Source organism: Aquarana catesbeiana, linkage group LG11 (assembly GCF_042186555.1).
Source record: "Aquarana catesbeiana isolate 2022-GZ linkage group LG11, ASM4218655v1, whole genome shotgun sequence".
In the NCBI taxonomy this organism is placed as follows: Eukaryota; Metazoa; Chordata; class Amphibia; order Anura; family Ranidae; genus Aquarana; species Aquarana catesbeiana.
Genome location: NC_133334.1, coordinates 265,364,551 through 265,381,530, shown reverse-complemented (window position 1 = coordinate 265,381,530; position 16,980 = coordinate 265,364,551). Strand labels below are relative to the sequence as shown.

The following is a 16,980-nucleotide window of genomic DNA, read 5'->3' as shown; positions in this document are numbered from 1 at the left end:
GCTCTAATTCATCCCAAAGGTGTTCTGTCGGGTTGAGGTCAGGACTCTGTGTAGGCCAGTCAGGTTTCCCCACCTCAAACTTGCTCATCCATGTCTTTATGGACCTTGCTTTGTGCACTGGTCCAGATCATTTGGTGGAGGAGGGATTCTGGTGTGGGGTTGTTTTTCAAGGGTTGGGCTTGGCCCCTTAGTTCCAGTGAAGGGAACTCTTAAGGCATCAGCATACCAAGACATTTTGGACAATTTCATGGTCCCAACTTTGTGGGAACAGTTTGGGGATGGCCCCTTCCTGTTCCAACATGACTGTGCACCAGTGCACAAAGCAAGGTCCATAAAGACATGGATGAGCGAGTTTGGGGTGGAGGAACTGGATTGGTCTGCACTTTGGGACCGCCCAAAGAATGGTCGAAGAATGGTCAAACATTCCCATAGACACACTCCTAAACCTTGTGGACAGCCTTCCCAGAAGAGTTGAAGCTGCTATAGCTGCAAAGGGTGGGCCAACTCAATATCCAACCCTATGGACTAAGACTGGGATGCCATTAAAGTTCATGTGCGTGTAAAGGCAGGCGTCCCAATACTTTCGGTAATAGTGTATATCCAATTCTAGGTTCACTTTATAGAAGGGTATAAGTCTATTTAATAATGAGAAGAAACAGACTAAAATAATCCCTAGAGGCAAATTCTATTTGAAGCGGTTTATAAAGGCTTAAGGTTGTTTACCCTCATGTATTTTATGCATAAAGGTAAAAAACCTTCTCTGTGCAGCAGCCCCCGTAATATTTTACCTGAGCCCCATCTCGGCTCTCCGGGGACCCTCCCTCCTTATTTGCTAAGACACCAGCAGGGGGGATTGGCTCCCGCTGCTGTCAATCACAGCCAGTGAGCCAATAAGGAGAAGAGGGGGCAGGGCCAAGACATCCACAAGTCCATGTGTGAATGGACATGCAGAGCTGCAGCTCGAAAGCCCCCATTGCAAGCTACTTGCATGGGGGGCATTTGGTAGGAGGGGCCTGGAAAGAGGAAGATCGGGGCTGCTCTGTGCAAAACCGCTGCACAGAGCAGGTGAGTATGACATCATTGTTATTTCAAAAGAAAAAATAGCCTTTAATATCACTTTAAAGCCCAACTATATTAAAAACTTTATTCTTTTAGTTTTGAACAGAGTGGGGAAGTGCTGGGGTTAACTGTAACCCTAATAGAAGAATTCAACATAATCTATTATGCACAATGCCTTCTTCCCATCTTCACAGCTCAAGATACAAATACACCTTGTAAAATATAACAACACATTTCATCCAATTATCACTTAGCTAAACCTGTAAAATGTTCCTCACAGTTGAGATATTCAATATAAGGTATGAAGGAATGGTGGTACAAATCTGAGGATCCAGAAGGCCAAGGGTGAAGATCTCTATCTACATTGGGTATAATATTTCCACAACCACCACATTCACACTGTGCCCCCAGACAGTGGATATCGGTTATCAGGTGACCCCTGTGTACATAGTGCAGTCCTTAGTGTTACAGGGCGGCCAGGCAGCTGTTATGTACAATCCACGCACAAGTGTCATAGTCTTGTTCTCTAGGAGGGTTTGAGGGAAAGCAGCTGAAACTTCCTGAGACGATTGGCAGCTGTGACCACATAGAAATGTTTCTGTAAGGAAAGATGGTGGGAACATTTAATATTGTGAGTAGTATGACTTGATGAACAAAATGCAACAGAGACATTAGTTGATCTATCTATTATCTATTAGATCAGTCCACCCCAAAGTAGTATTTATGAGTTTGGTGGCCTGGGTAACCTGTTGTCTTACAGTATGTTTCTTCAGAAATTTGATGTTGAGATGATCTACCTAATAAAGTTCCTGACTCTAGTTCCACTCATCCAGCATCACATTTTGGGTGACAACCCCCCCCCCCCCGCAATAATTTTCAATTTTAAACTAACCAGACCTAAACGAGGCAACAGTGTTGAAATGCAGGTCCCTTATTCTTGCAAGTACCTGTGTTAGCTTTTTAATTGATCCCAGTGGGGCCTCAAATTCTGTCCAAGTCTAGATTAAGCCCTGTATTCTTCCTGTACTAAGCTTTCTTCCTGCCAATAAGCTGTCAAGTGCCAGGACTCCAATGGGCAATAAGGGTTCTGGCACGTCGCAGTGGAATGACGGGTATGGAGCTAAAACCTAGAAGGTGTTCAGGAAATAAAATTATATTATGGCCAAAAGTGTGTAGACGCCTGACCTTCACATCCATACGAGCTCCTAGTCCAAAACCATGGGTATTTATATGGATTCCCACCTTCCATTTGTATCTACAGCAGATTCCACTCTTCTGGGAAGGCTTTCCACAAATGTGCATGTGGGAATTTGTGCCCATTCAGCCAAAAGTAGCGAAGGCCTAGCTCACAACTGGTGTTCCAATTTAGCCCAAAGGTGTTCAGTAGGGTTGAGGTCAAGGTTTGCACAGGCCACTTGAGTTCCTCCACACCAAACTCATGAAACATTTGTCTTTATGGAGCTGCCATTGTGCATAGAGGTACAGTCATGCTGGGGGCGTAACCCAAACTGTTACCATGAAGTTGGAGGAATAATATTGTCTAAAATGTCTTTGTATGCTGTACCAGTACCATTCACTGCAAACACCTGAACTTAATAATTTGAAGCGGTATCCACTGGACATAGAAGTTTCGTTAGAAATCATAATTTGGACGACATTTTCATTTAGAGATTCTAGTGTATCCCAATTTCTAAATGACAATACTAACGAATTTCAACAAATCTGAAATACATTATAATGAAACAAAATAACATAACGAATTATTAGAATATGAATTTGAAAATGTATTCAAGTTCGAAAATAATTCATATTTGAAATTAAAACATATTGCAATAAATACAGTAAGGTATAAAAGTGAAAAAAAGATGCTTCCTATTTAGGCTGTTTTATAGAATAGAAAAAAAAAATAGAAACATAATAAAATAGAATACAATAGGAAATAATAGAATACAATAAAAAAAATAATAAAATAGAAAATAAAAGAATAGAATACAATAAAACAGAAAAGAATAACATTTTTTTTTATAGATTAGAATAGAACAAATATAGCCATCATCCGAAATATATGAAACTAATTCAGAAAATGAATCATTCTAACATAACACAAGGAAATTAACTTAACAAATGAATCCGAAACAAAACTAATTTTTCCGTGGTGCACACCTCTAGTATCCACATACCGTCGACCATATACAGTAGGTGGATGTGATGGTCAGATGTCTACAAACGTTTGGCCATATGGTGCATATATATATATAATAGTCATTGGAAGTTTGACCATCCAAGATCTTCAATAAACATCTATGAACATTTCAGCCAAACCAGTAGCCTCATGCCTATGCAAACACTCTTCACACCAGCTGTACTTGAGGAAATAACAGTATTTATCCATGAAAATTCCATTTAAACAATACATTTCTCTATCATCCAAAGCCATTTGCTGGCTGCAGAGACTATGGTGTGACCACAGATGTGTAACTGTTACCCAAACTGATCATTATATCCATGGGACTAGTTTTCGGTCATGTTTATGAGCTATGAGGTCCTTGTACTTGACAGGAAGATCAATTAGATACATTAGAGATACGGATAACCTACTTTCCACTTCTTTTGGGCCATGTATTTCTGAAGCATGATCTGAGACTTCAAGCGAACTTTGTATTTCTTGGCCTTTAGGGGCAAATTCGTCAGCCACTCATGCTTTAAGCATTGTCCGGCGCTCAGTCTACAGCTAAAAGTAGGAAACAGAACAACAACAGCCAATAAAAAATAAATCAAGGTCAACAGTCACATGATCTTGCTGCATACATTTGCTTCTTTTTTTTTTTTTTTTATTTTATATATATATTTTGTGCTGTTCAACTCAAGCCCTTTACAGTGGGGAAAATAATTTTTTTGATTCCCTGCAGATTTTGTAAGTTTTCCCACTTACAAAGAAATGAAGGGTCTATAATTTGTTATCATAGGTGTATTTTAAAATAAGAGAGACAGAATATCAACCAGAAATTCAGAACAAACACGATACATATGTTATAAATTGAGTTGCAATTCAGTGAGTAAAATAAGTATTTGATTCCCATGCACCCCATCGCCCCCCCCCCCCTCCCCCCCACCTCAAGCACAGAGGTGGAAACATTATGCTTTGGGGCTGTTTCTCTGCTAAAGGTAGAGGCCGACTTTGCCGCATTGAGGGGCCAATGGATGGGGCCACCTATTGTAAAATCTAAGATGAGAACTTTCTTCCCTCAGCCAGAACACTGAAGATGGGTCATGGATGAATCTTCCAGCATTACAATGACCCAAAACATACCACCAAGGCAACAAAGGAGTGGCTCAAGAAGAAGCACATTAAGGTCATGGAGTGGCCTAGCCAGTCTACAGACCTTAATCCTATAGAATATTTATGGAGGGAGCTAAAACTTCGAGTTGCCAAGTGACAGCCAAGCAACCTTAAAGATTTAGAGAAGATCTGTAAAGAAGAGTGGAACAAAATCAATCCTGAGCTGTGTGCAAACCTGGTCACCAACCAGTGGCGGCCCGTGCATTAAGGGCGCACGGGTGCTGCCCCCTCTATGTATAATGGATAGATTCATACATAGAGCATGAATCTATCCATGGCTGCCACTGCCACCCCCTATTCAGGCGTCCGTCCCCCTTTCGGAGGCCGGGCACCTGAATTACAGCGGCGGGGGGGGGGGAGGTTTGAAGCACCCGATTAGAGCCATAGGCTCTAATAGGCTTCAAAAATATGGACTTGGAGCGAAGAGCATTGTGCTCGCAGTCCACCTAGATGTGTTAGAAAAGCAAATTAATATTTGCTTTTCTAACACTGAAATCGCCTCTCCGCCAATCAGGAAGCGCGGGTATGTTATGCGGTTCCCGATTGGCTGAAAGCTTAGGCGATCTTATTGGATGCCTAAGTGAAGGGGAGGAGATGCACAGCGGAAGCCGCTGTGATCTCAGAGGAAAACGCCATCCTGCTGCAGCCTGTCTCCCCCGATGATCCCCGCCCTGTCGGCAAACAGCTGGGGGGGAGGGTTGAGGTGCCGGGGGGTTGTTTGCCCCCCCCCCAAACAAAAAAACGACCATCTGCCACTGTAACCAACTATAAGAAACGTCTTATAGGGTTTCTCCACCAAGTACTAGGTCATGTTTTGCTACAAAGTACTTGATACAAAAAAAGACCGAAAAGTTTTTTTGTTTCGTTTTTTTCAAAGTTTCTGGACCAGTGCTATTTTTTTTTTCTACTTAGCAGCTATCTAAACACTCAGGAATGACCACAGGAACGGTGAATATCGCTATTTATTTTGTTATCCTTTAAAGAGACGAATGTTACTCTCCCCATATCTACAGAAAGCCAAATCTTCTGGGTATGGGAGATCATGTGTGATAGTGCTCGAGCCTGAGCAGCCCTTCACCAGGTTGTGTGAAGTGGGCCCATGATGTGACCCATGTCTAGACTCCAACACCAGAGAAACATAGAGGTAGTGCAGATTGGTAAGTATAGAAGCATGCAGAGGTGGGCTATCTACAGATACCATCACTTTGTACTGATTGGACAGTGACTTTAAAAAGTAAATCCTTGAAATAAAGTTTAAGTCTCGGGGAACCCCTATAGGGATGGACAGAATGCCTCACTCACAGACAACTAATGCCGCGTACACACGGCTGGACTTGCGAGCGGTCTAAACTCCGTCTGCATTTCCGACATAGAGATTTAGAACATGTTCTATATCTGAGTCCGTCGGAAATGCCGACAGAAAAAGTCTGATGGGGCATACACACGGTCGGAATGTCCGACCGAAAGCTCCCATTGGACTTTTTCTGTCGGGAAGTCCGGCCGTGTGTACGCGTCATAAGACCACTTGCACATGGGGCCATCAAGCTGCTGCCTACAGTCTGTCAAAGTCTATGGCAGACTGCAGCTGAATGCAGGTCTTCTGTGTTCCGTGCATTTGTCCCTGAATGCACAGGGTCCTAAGCGCAGGTAACACTCAGTACAACATTCAACCCTGTCCAGCTGCAGCCTGCCATAGCCTTTGACAAGCTGCAGGCAGTGGAGCTGGACGCTGCACCCCTCCCTCCCTCCTGGGTGCATTAAATGCCAAATGCACATCAGCTAGATGGCCCTGTGTGCAAGGGTCACAATTGCGACCGGGCCACATGCTCAAGGGTGCCCGTGCGGACCCCTGTACACCTGGATAGTAGAGGTGGCGGCATATAGAGGAACTGATCCCCTCGTGGAGTCCTGTTGTGCTGCCTTCGTCATTCACGTAGGCAGCACAACAGGACGCCACGGTTTACCAATGCGTTCCATCAGGCCAGCGTTGTTTTACACGCAGTCATAGCTTACCACAAGTGCGTTGTTTATTTAGACCCCTGATATTTCACCAAAGCCCCCCAATGGGGCTCCTAAAAAATTGTAACAAATAATAAAAAATAATATTGTAGAAACTAAATTAATTCCTCTATATTGGAAAACAGACAAGTCCCCTCCACTGTCGCTGTGGGTCTCCACCGTTAACGATATTATGCGAATGGAGGAGATGCTTGTGCTGGATAATGATACCTTCAAGAAATTTAAAATCTTATGGTGTGTGTAGCTAGACTTCTCCACCTCTGCTACACTTAAAGCCATGCTAAAACTAATCTATTAGTATATATTCCTAACTAATAATCTTTTTTCCTTACCTCCTCATTGGCTGGCCACGTGAGAGCCGGGATTTCTTCTTTTCTACTCTTTCTTCCTTCCTTAGACCTTTCTCTCTTCCTTTCGCTCTCTTTTTTTGATCATACTTTCCTCTCTCCTCTTTCTTTAATTATACAACTAATATGTTTCATGATTTTATCACATGATGCCTTCTTTCCCTACTATGTTACTATGCGAAGTTATCATCCGTTTACTTGGGCACCATTATTATTGTTCATTCAAAACTGTACTATTTGGGTATAATTCGTTGTTATACTGCTACTTGTGATGGAAACAAATAATAAAAATATATATTTACCTCTAAATACGTCTCTGGGGCCTTAAAAGAACATGTCATGCCAGTGGCTTTGCAAAGTGGCATTGGAGCCAGAATTATGCAGGAACCATCAGATGGGAGGTCAATCAGCTACAACTCATGGAGCCCCTAGCAACCTCTGGAGGAACCCAAAGATTCCAGGGAACCATGGTTGAGAATGGCTGCTCTAAAGCAACCCCATGACAGCCAGAAATGGTCATGTAAAACAGCCATTTGGATGAGAAGTTGATCATTTGCAATTCGCACTATACGGGAGGGTATTATATAGTATATGAGTCCAACTGTAATGGAATCTCCTTCCTCCAGCTGAGTTATCTGCTGTAGGACGTCCCTGCTTTATAATGTCATTGAGGAAACTTTTCATATTTCATTACCTCTTTTCTTTGAGCAAAAGCCCTGAGATGAAGTCTTTGGCCTCTTCGGACACCTGATCGAATGCATCAGAGTCAAAATCCCAGTTGCAATTGACAATGTAGTTCATGGTTTCTGCGTCACTTTCTCCCAGAAATGGAGATAGACCGCTGAGTCTAACAAAGACAAAATGATGCCACCCTGTTTACCATTATCATTGAAAGTGAAAGTATACAAAAATCCCACATTTTAAATTGTCCCCAGAAAAGTAATAGAGGGGTAATCTTCCAATGAGGACGCTACTTCTGGTGACCTGGGGGTCCCAAAGAAATTCCCCTAATTTGCAGGAATTTCCTCTCACTTCCTATTTGCCTATGGTACAGGAAGTGAAGGGAAATCTCCACAATGGGACCAGTGGCGTCACTAGGGTTGGTGTCACCTGGTGCGGTAATACATGGTGTCACCCCCCACCCCCCGGCGCTAAGCAGGCTAGTGCGTCGGTGCAGCTCTCCCCCCTTAACCTACCACAATGGATGGAACTGGAATGGGATTGGGGGGATGGATGGAGCCGAGATTGGATGGGGGTGGTGGATAGAGCTGCAATGGGATAGGGGGAATGGATGGAGCCAGGATGGGATCAGGGGATGGATGGAGCCAGGATGGGATCAGAGGATGAATGGAGCCGGGATGGGATCGGGGGGGATGGATGGAGCCGGGATGGGATCGGGGGGGATGGATGGAGCCAGGATGGGATTGGGGGGATGGATGGAGCTGGGATGGGATCTGGGGATGGAAGGAGCCGGGATAGGATCAGAGGGGATGGATGGAGCGGGGATAGAATCAGGGGGGATGGATGGAGCGGGGATAGAATCAGGGGGGATGGATGGAGCGGGGATAGGATCGGGGGGTTGGATGGAGTGGGGAGGGGATCAGGATCAGGGGGGATGGATGAGCGGCTTTGGGATCGGGGGTGGGTGGAGCTGGATGGAGCCGGGATGGGATTGGGGGGTGGATGGAGCCGGAATTGGATTGGGGGGGGTGGATGGAGCTGGGATGGGATCTTTGATTTTGGGGGGGTTAAAGGATATGTGCTAGGGGGTGCTTTCGGAGGGAAGAGGAATTGTGCTGGGGGAGGGGGTTAAACTTCAAATCTGCCCCCCTCCTACTTCTAGTACAAGTCCTCTCTAACCCAAAAGAAAGAGCACCCCCTAGCACCTATCCTCTAACCCCCCTAAAATCACTCCTGGCAGCATAATTGTTACCTGACAATGCCCCCCCCCCCAACCACTATGTCCCCCTCCTCTGCAATACTCCTGTTGCATACCTCAGGACAGGTGCTGTAGCGTGGATGGTGTCTGTGTCCCTTTTCATCCTTGGCTCTTCCTCCCGGCCTGTGTATACGTCAGAGCCAAGGGGGAAGCGGCAGTGAGTGCAGCCGGCGGGGACAGAGATCTGATTGCGGCCACATGTGGAGGTGTGTGTGGACGGTCGGACCCCGGGCACCCTGTCTGTCTCTACCTCACTCCCTCTTCCCCCACTCTCCCTGCACATCACATGGAGAAGAGATCCCGGAAGGGAAGGAGGGAGCCGCGGCGCCCCTCTCAATGCAGCACGGTGCCAGTCTGAGCCGGGTGTCACCCGGGTGCGGGCCGCATCCCCTGCACCGCCCATAGCATGGCCACTGAATGGGACAGATGGTGAAAAAAATAAAAATCTGACAGGGGGTTATACCCATCCCTTGCTCTATCCAAAATTAGAAAAAGTTTTACCTATAGTTCTAGTTTGACTACCACCCTCCCCAGCTGCACATACTTACTTTCCCTTTGCTGTCCCAACATTCTTCTTTTTAAGGGATAAAGGGAGAAAGTCCTGGGAAAACCAAGTCAAGATTGCCTAAAAAGTGCCCCAGTGTGAAAGGGGTCTAAGGCTCCGTTCACACGTGGCCAAACGTGGGCAGAAATGAGCATTACTGAAACGCGCAAAAAAAACTTAAATCGTACAGCGCGCTTGTGTCGCCATTATTTCTTAATGGCACCCCTATTGCAGGTAGCAGTCATGCATTTTGCCGTGACATAATGCGCACAAAATGTGTAACACAAATTGCGCTTGCCTCATGTCCTAAATGCATGAGCTTCTTTAGCACATTATTGGAACGGAGGGAGGCCCATTCAAAAATGTGCAACAATACACTCCAAAACTGTGTTATGGTGGCGGCACGCAAGTGTGAAGGAGGCCTAAAGCTGACTGTTTTCAGGGTAAAAATGTAACAGGGTAAAATATTACTATAACACTGATAATGAAATAAAAAAAAAACCTTGCAACAAACAACAATGTAACAAATCCTCTGCAGCTGATAGTTCAGTAACAAAAGTAGCGCAGCAAAAGCCCCAGATCCGCCAACCCATTGGGTAACTTACAACATGTAGGTAATGACCCCCACACTCCACATATCAGTTGGGAATGACACAAAGTCATAATTCACCACTTCTGGAGCCAAAAACTCTGGTGTTCCAAAATTCACCTTCAGCTTCTCTCTTGGCTTGTACCTGTGAATAGAGTGCGGGATATTAAAGTGACAATAAACCATATCCTGATCCGCCAAAAATAATCCATACACATCCACTACTTACTTATGTAATCTATTTTTCATGAAATCATTTCTTACTATGTAAATCAAAAATGCCACGTTCAAGAACAAAATTGTGTTACATGTAATAAACATACTAGCAATATCTCATCATAATATATGTGTAAAAACTCAAACAGGGCGGAGCTTAATGATGTCATCACGCGACCTGGATAATGGAGTTTGGTGATGCTGCGATCTTTCTCTTAAGGGGACTCCAGAGAGATAGATAACATTTTGCCCCCCTGTACAAATCATTAATAAGACCTCATCTGGAATACGCAGTTCAGTTTTGGGCACCAGTTTTTAAAAAGGATATCGGGGAACTGCAGAAAGTGCAGAGAAGGGCAACCAAACTGATAAGAGGCATGGAGGAGCTCAGCTATGAGGAAAGATTAGAGGAACTGGATTTATTCTCTCTTGAGAAGAGGAGAATAAGGGGGGATATGATCAACATGTACAAATATATAAGGGGTCCATATAGTGAACTTGGTGTTGAGTTATTCACTTTGAGGTCATCACAGAGGACAAGGGGGCACTCTTTACGCCTAGAGGAAAAGAGATTTCATCTCCAAATACGGAAAGGTTTCTTCACAGAAAGAGCTGTGAAAATGTGGAATAGATTCCCTCAAGGGCTCTTTCTGGCCAGCTCAGTAGATTGCTTTAAAAAAAAGGAATTATTTCCTAGGTGTACATAAAATAACTGGGTACTGACATTTATAGGTAAAGTTGATCCAGGGAATATTTGATTGTCTCTTGGGGGATCAGGAAGGAATTTTATCCCCTGCTGTAGCAAATTCAATCATGCTCTGCTGGGGTTTTTTCGCCTTCCTCTGGATCAGCTGTGGGTATAGGATTATGTATATGGGATTGTATGTTTTTTTTAACTAGATGGACTTGTGTCTTTTTTCAACCTGACTAACTATGTGACTATGTACCTGCATTTATAACCTTTTTTTTTTTAAGGTAACTTTATTGTACACAAAATACTGTCCATTCATATTGTCAAAAAGCCTCCAGTTCCTGTAAATTCTTGGGCTGTCTTGCATGAACGGCACGTTTTGAGATCTCCCCAGAGTGACTCAATGATATTGAGGTCAGGAGACTGAGATGGCCACTCCAGAACCTTCACTTTATTCTGCTGTAGCCAATGACAGGTCGCCTTGGGCTTGTGTTTTGGATCATTGTCATGTTGGAATGTCCAAGTACGTCCCATGTGCAGCTTCCTGGCTGATGAATGCAAATTTTCCTCCAGTATTTTTTGATAACATTTTGACCAAATTTCCTGTGCCTTTGTAGCTCACACATCCCCCAAAACATCAGCGATCCACCTCCGTGTTTCACAGTAGGAATGGTGGACCTTTCATCATAGGACTTGTTGACTCCTCTCCAAATGTAGAGTTTATGGTTGTGGCCAAAAAGCTCAATTTTGGTCTCATCACTCCAAATTACTTTGTGTCAGAAGGTTTGAGCCTTGTCTCTGTGCTGTTTGGCATATTATAAGCAGGATAGTTTGTGGTATTTGCATTGTAATGACTTTCTTCTGGCGACTGGACCATGCAGCCCATCTTTCTTCAAGTGCCTCCTTATTGTGCAACTCAAAACAGCCAAACCACATGTTTTCAGAGAGTCCTGTATTTCACCTGAAGTTATTTGTGGCTTTTTCTTTGCATCCTGGACAATTTTCCTGGCAGTTGTGGCTGAAATTTTAGTTGGTCTACCTGACCGTGGTTTGGTTTCAACAGAACCCCTCATTTTACACGTCTTGATTAGAGTTTGAACACTGCTGATTGGCATTCTCAATTCCTTGGATATCTTTTTATATCCTTTTGCTTTCCCCATGACTCAGAATCCAGAAATATCAGTGCAGCACTGGATGAAACATGCAAGGGTCTGTCAGGAGTCCAGAAACTCATTGACCTTTTCTACATACACACTAATTACAAGCAAACAGATCACAGGTGAGGATGGTTACCTTTAATAGCCATTCAAACCCCTTTGTGTCAACATGTGTGCATGTTATCAGGCCAAAATCACCAGGGTATACATTAGATGTATTCATTTATATAATTTTTATATATACTGTGTTTTTTTGTATCTTTTTAGCCCTGATGAAGGGGGTGCTTTCTGGCCCCTCAAATGCATCGGCTCTGTGACAGCTTTTTATGGGATCCTATATTGGAGTAATTCTCAATGTGATGTTTTAACCTCAGATTCATTTTTTCTTTAGTTTTAGGGGCAATGGTCTGAAATTTGCTGCCTGATCAACTACTGGAACGTACGCACCATCTCCAAGTTCCTGAGGCCACATACTAGTCCAATAACAGATCGATATCTGGCAGCTTGCTTTCATTTACAATTATATATATTATATCAAATCAGTGTCTCCTAAACAGGAAGGCTCCCGGGTCCTGGCACAATATGAGTTGAGTATATAAATCAGGGGTTAGAAAGTATAAGTAGCAACATCTGTTTTTATATTAACTACTTATATTCCTCTGCCCTGTAGGCTGTATAACATTCCCACATAACAGAGCTGTGCGTGTTTTATTTTAAATCCCTGATAATTATGGCAAGGAATTTTTTTTACCTTCTTGCTAGTCCAAAATCAATAATTTTGATTTGGTTTCCAGTTCGATTGACGCACAAAATATTTTCAGGCTGAAAAAAAAAAAAAAAAAAAAAGAAAAAAGGAGTTTAGATTAAAATCAATAATGCATGTTACAAAGTTTTACCAAGTCTTTACATTTTTTTTTTAAATCAGAATAAGTCTTTAAATTTAAAGTGGAGGGCCACCCTGAAAAAAAAAGATTGCACCAAAAATCTTAAAAAAAAATTTGAAAAAAAAAAATTTGAAAAAAAAAAAAATGTTTTAAACTTACCTGAACCCTTGTTGCTAGACAGTCTTCCTAATCTGCCTCTTCCTATTCCTATTCCGCGGCGTGTCCTGTTCCTCGGTGAGCGGCCCCGTTGCCTTCTGGGAACTGTGTGTGTTCCCAGAAAACCACGGGGCCATTTACAGAGCGCCGCGCCGCTCGCGCGTGCGCAGTAGGAAACTGGCAGTGAAGCCGCAAGGCTCCACTGCCTGTTTCCCTTACCTAGGATGGTGGTGCCGGGACCCGAGAGCCGAGGGACGGGTCGGCCTCGGGCGGCCGACATCGCGGGCACCCAGGACAGGTAAGTACTTATTTAAAGTCAGCAGCTACAGTGTTTGTAGCTGCTGACTTAAAAAAAAAATTTTCGCTGGCCGGAATCCCGCTTTAATAGTCTTAAAAAAAAAAAAAAAACCCTGCTTCCAAAAATGTTATTGGTGGAGATCTTAAAGTAGCACTATAGGCAAAACTTTTTTTCCTCATTTTTGGATAGAGGGTGGATTAAAACCACTTGATGTTTTTTTATTTTTTGCGTCTCATTGGGGAGATTCCCCTTCACTTCCTGTCCCATAACCAAAACAGAAAGTGAGAGGAAATCCCTCCAAAGTGAGGGAATCCCCGGTTGTCATTAGAACTAGTGTCCCCCTTTGGTACATTTCCACTCTATTCCTGTTCTGGTGACAACCCAAAATTTGTGATTTTCCTTCTCAATCATCATGATTCCGGGAGGCTGATTCAAGGTTACACTCTTATCTTTCCAAAGGTGTTGTACCTGTTCAGAACTCTTCCCATAGCAATAGATAGAGCGGACCTAGCGAGGTTCCAGAATAAACTCCTGGAATTTATCTGGGGGAACAAGAGACCCAGGGTGAATAGACGAACATTATACACCCCCAAATTGCAAGGTGGATTGGGGGTACCAGACCTGATAAAATATTATCATGCAGCACAATTAGCTCAGCTAACACGATTCCATACCCGACAATCAAACCCACTTTGGATGAAAATGGAAACAGCGTTATTTCCCAATAAGGAGATCAGCCACCTAATGTGGATGAAACCGAAGGACAGACCGACAATAATGTGTCCGACACTGTCCTTGTCATTTGATCTGTGGGATAGACTAGCAACTACTTATAAGTTTAAATCTCCTCATACTCCATTGGCCCCATTATTAAATAATCCTGTCTTCGCCCCGGGTCTCTGTCCCCACGAATTTAAATGGTGGACCAACAAGGGATTGTTACGGATAGCAGATTTATGCGACCACAGAGGGGTTATATCTAAACAGGTTCTGCAGGAAAAGTACCAACTACCGAATACAGAAATATACCGCTATTCCCAAATAGCGCACTTCTTAACTACATTGAACCGTAGTTCGGACCTAACTAAATCCACCCAAATGGAAAATTTCTGCAGAACCATAGATAAACACTCGGGCCACATATCATTGATATATGGTATTTTATCATCATCCTCTCAGAAATTGTTTTATATGGAAAAATGGGAGCAAGATACAGGTATCAGCCTAACAGTTGAAGAATGGCACAAAATATCTCTCCAGGCTTCCAAGTCATACATTAATACCTCTTTGATAGAGGCAAACTACAAGGTTCTGGTGAGATGGTATATGGTTCCAGTGAAAGTGGCAGCTTTTGTCCCGGGGGCCTCCCCACAGTGCTTTAGAGGATGCAACAACGAAGGTACCATGATACACACATGGTGGTCCTGCCCAAAAGTGCGTAGATTTTGGATCCGTACATACAACTTTATATATTCATTAACCCAAGTGAACTTAATCAAGTCACCCTTGCAAGCGCTGTTGGGACACCCAGTAGATGGCGCATCGAAATATATGCGAAAACTCATAAATTTTGTGTTTGTTGCAGCAAGAATAGCGATAGCGAAATCATGGAAGTCTCCAACGATTCCCTTTTATCTCATCAAATCTAAACTGTCATGGATTATGGTTAATGAACGTCTGTCTGCTATCTTAAATGACAAAATGCATTTATTTGAAAGAATATGGGACCCCTGGATAAAATATATCTCGAATACATAATGTGAGGGAATATTTAAAAATCCCTCGCTCTAAGACAGGAGTGCACCTTCCCCTCCCCTTCTTCTCACTATCCTCTACTTCCCACTTTCCTATCTTTTTCCTTCTTGTTACTTTATCAAATATAATAAGCATTAAAGAGTATAGGGTTGATCGAAGCCCTAAAGCTGTTATAGGAGGATCATTTACAGGTTGCACTAGGTTGGGGAGCTTGGGAGTGAGAATTCTCCTCCTGAGACTCCTCAGGCTATACATGAAACACCATAAAGAATTAATAATCATATGGAATTATCTGTCGTGTAACCTCCCTATCTCTTTCATTTTGTTCTTTTTATTTTTGTACGGTTATTTTGTATAAACGTCTTGTTATTGGTTCTTATACCTCAAACAAAACATGTAAAACTCTAATCTTATATCTTTTGTAAAATCTTGAATAAAAATATTGGAAAACAAGGTTACACTCTTAATTTCTTGCAATTATAAAAATATATTTAATAGTCTTTTAACCACCTGCCGAGCGCCGCACGCCGATATACGTCGGCACAATGGCAGCGGCGGGCAAATGGGCCTACCTGTACGTCCCCTTTAATTTGTGGGGCTAGAGGGTGCGCCGCGTACATCGTGACCGTGTCTGCGCACTCGATGTCCGCCGGTGTCCCGCGATCGTGTCACGGATCGGCAGAACGGGGAGATGCCTATGTAAACAAGGCATTTCCCCGTTCTGCCTAATGACAGAGATCTACTGCTCTCTGTCATCGGGAGCAGTGATCGCTCTCATGTCAGTAGTAGCCCACCCCCCCCCCCACAGTAGGAATCACTCCCTAGGACACACTTAACGCCTTGATCGCCCCCTAGTGTTTAACCCCTTCCCTGCCAGTGTCATTTACACAGTAATCAGTACATTTTTATAGCACTGATCGCTGTATAAAGGACAATGGTCCCAAAATAGTGTCAAAAGTGTCCGATGTGTCCGCCATAATGTCACAGTCACGATAAAAATCGCAGATCGCCGCCATTACTAATAAAAATGCTATAAATCTCTATCCTTTATTTTGTAGACTCTATAACTTTTGCGCAAACCAATCAATATACGCTTATTGCGATTTTTTTTACCAAAAATATGTAGAAGAATACATATCAGCCTAAAAAATTTTTATATATTTTTTGGGGATATTTATTATAGCAAAAAGTAAAAAATATTGCTTTTTTTTCAAAATTGTCGCTTTTTTTTGTTTATAGCGCAAAAAATAAAAACCGCAGAGGTGATCAAATACCACCAAAAGAAAGCTCTATTTGTAGGGAAAAAATACACCCCGCACTCGGCCACAGTAAAGGGAAGCAGTCAGAAGGCGGCAAGCGGACATCTTTTTACACCCACCGGAGTCTTGCATTTCACACTTATTTTTACCAGAAAAACTCGGCTTATATAGTGAAATACGGGATTCTGAAATCCGCCTGACTGTTTTGATGTTGAATCTTAAATACAGCAGCAGTGTTCTGTCAGATTACCAAACCTGTGAGATCAGCAGGCTTGCCGCTGCTTTTAAAATTCAACATCAAAACAGTGTCACGCATTTCTAAATACTGTATTTCACGATATATAAGCTCAGTTTAGGAAAAGAACAGAACAAAAGTCCGGATGGCCGCACTCCGATGAAATATAAATTCTTTATTGATATCAATTATAGCAAGGATAAAAAAACGCGTTTCACGCCGTCAAGGCAGGTGCTTACTCATAGCTTGAGTAAGCACCTGCCTTGACGGTGTGAAACGCGTTAGGGGTTTTTATCCTTGCTGTATGGATTGATATCAATAAAGAATTTATATTTCATCGATCAATTATAGCAAGGATAAAAAAACGCGTTTCACGCCGTCAAGGCAGGTGCTTACTCATAGCTTGAGTAAGCACCTGCCTTGACGGTGTGAAACGCGTTAGCGGTTTTTATCCTTGCTGTATGGATTGATATCAATAAAGAATTTATATTT

At 43.0% G+C, this 16,980-nt stretch overlaps 1 protein-coding gene across 3 annotated transcripts in view; it reads right to left on the bottom strand.

Moving 5' to 3' along the window:
- Positions 1-520: 520 nt before the first annotated feature.
- MYLK3 (myosin light chain kinase 3) overlaps positions 521-16,980 on the bottom strand; it is a 97,130-nt gene continuing 80,670 nt past the window's right edge. For all 3 annotated transcript variants that reach the window (XM_073605807.1, XM_073605806.1, XM_073605805.1), the window contains exons 9-13: positions 12,653-12,723; positions 9,854-9,982; positions 7,460-7,612; positions 3,658-3,790; positions 521-1,657 (exon numbers count right to left, since the gene is read on the bottom strand). In XM_073605807.1, coding sequence (XP_073461908.1) covers positions 1,586-1,657; positions 3,658-3,790; positions 7,460-7,612; positions 9,854-9,982; positions 12,653-12,723 — 558 coding nt within the window. In that variant the 3' untranslated portion in view covers positions 521-1,585. The remainder of the gene's footprint in view (positions 1,658-3,657; positions 3,791-7,459; positions 7,613-9,853; positions 9,983-12,652; positions 12,724-16,980) is intronic.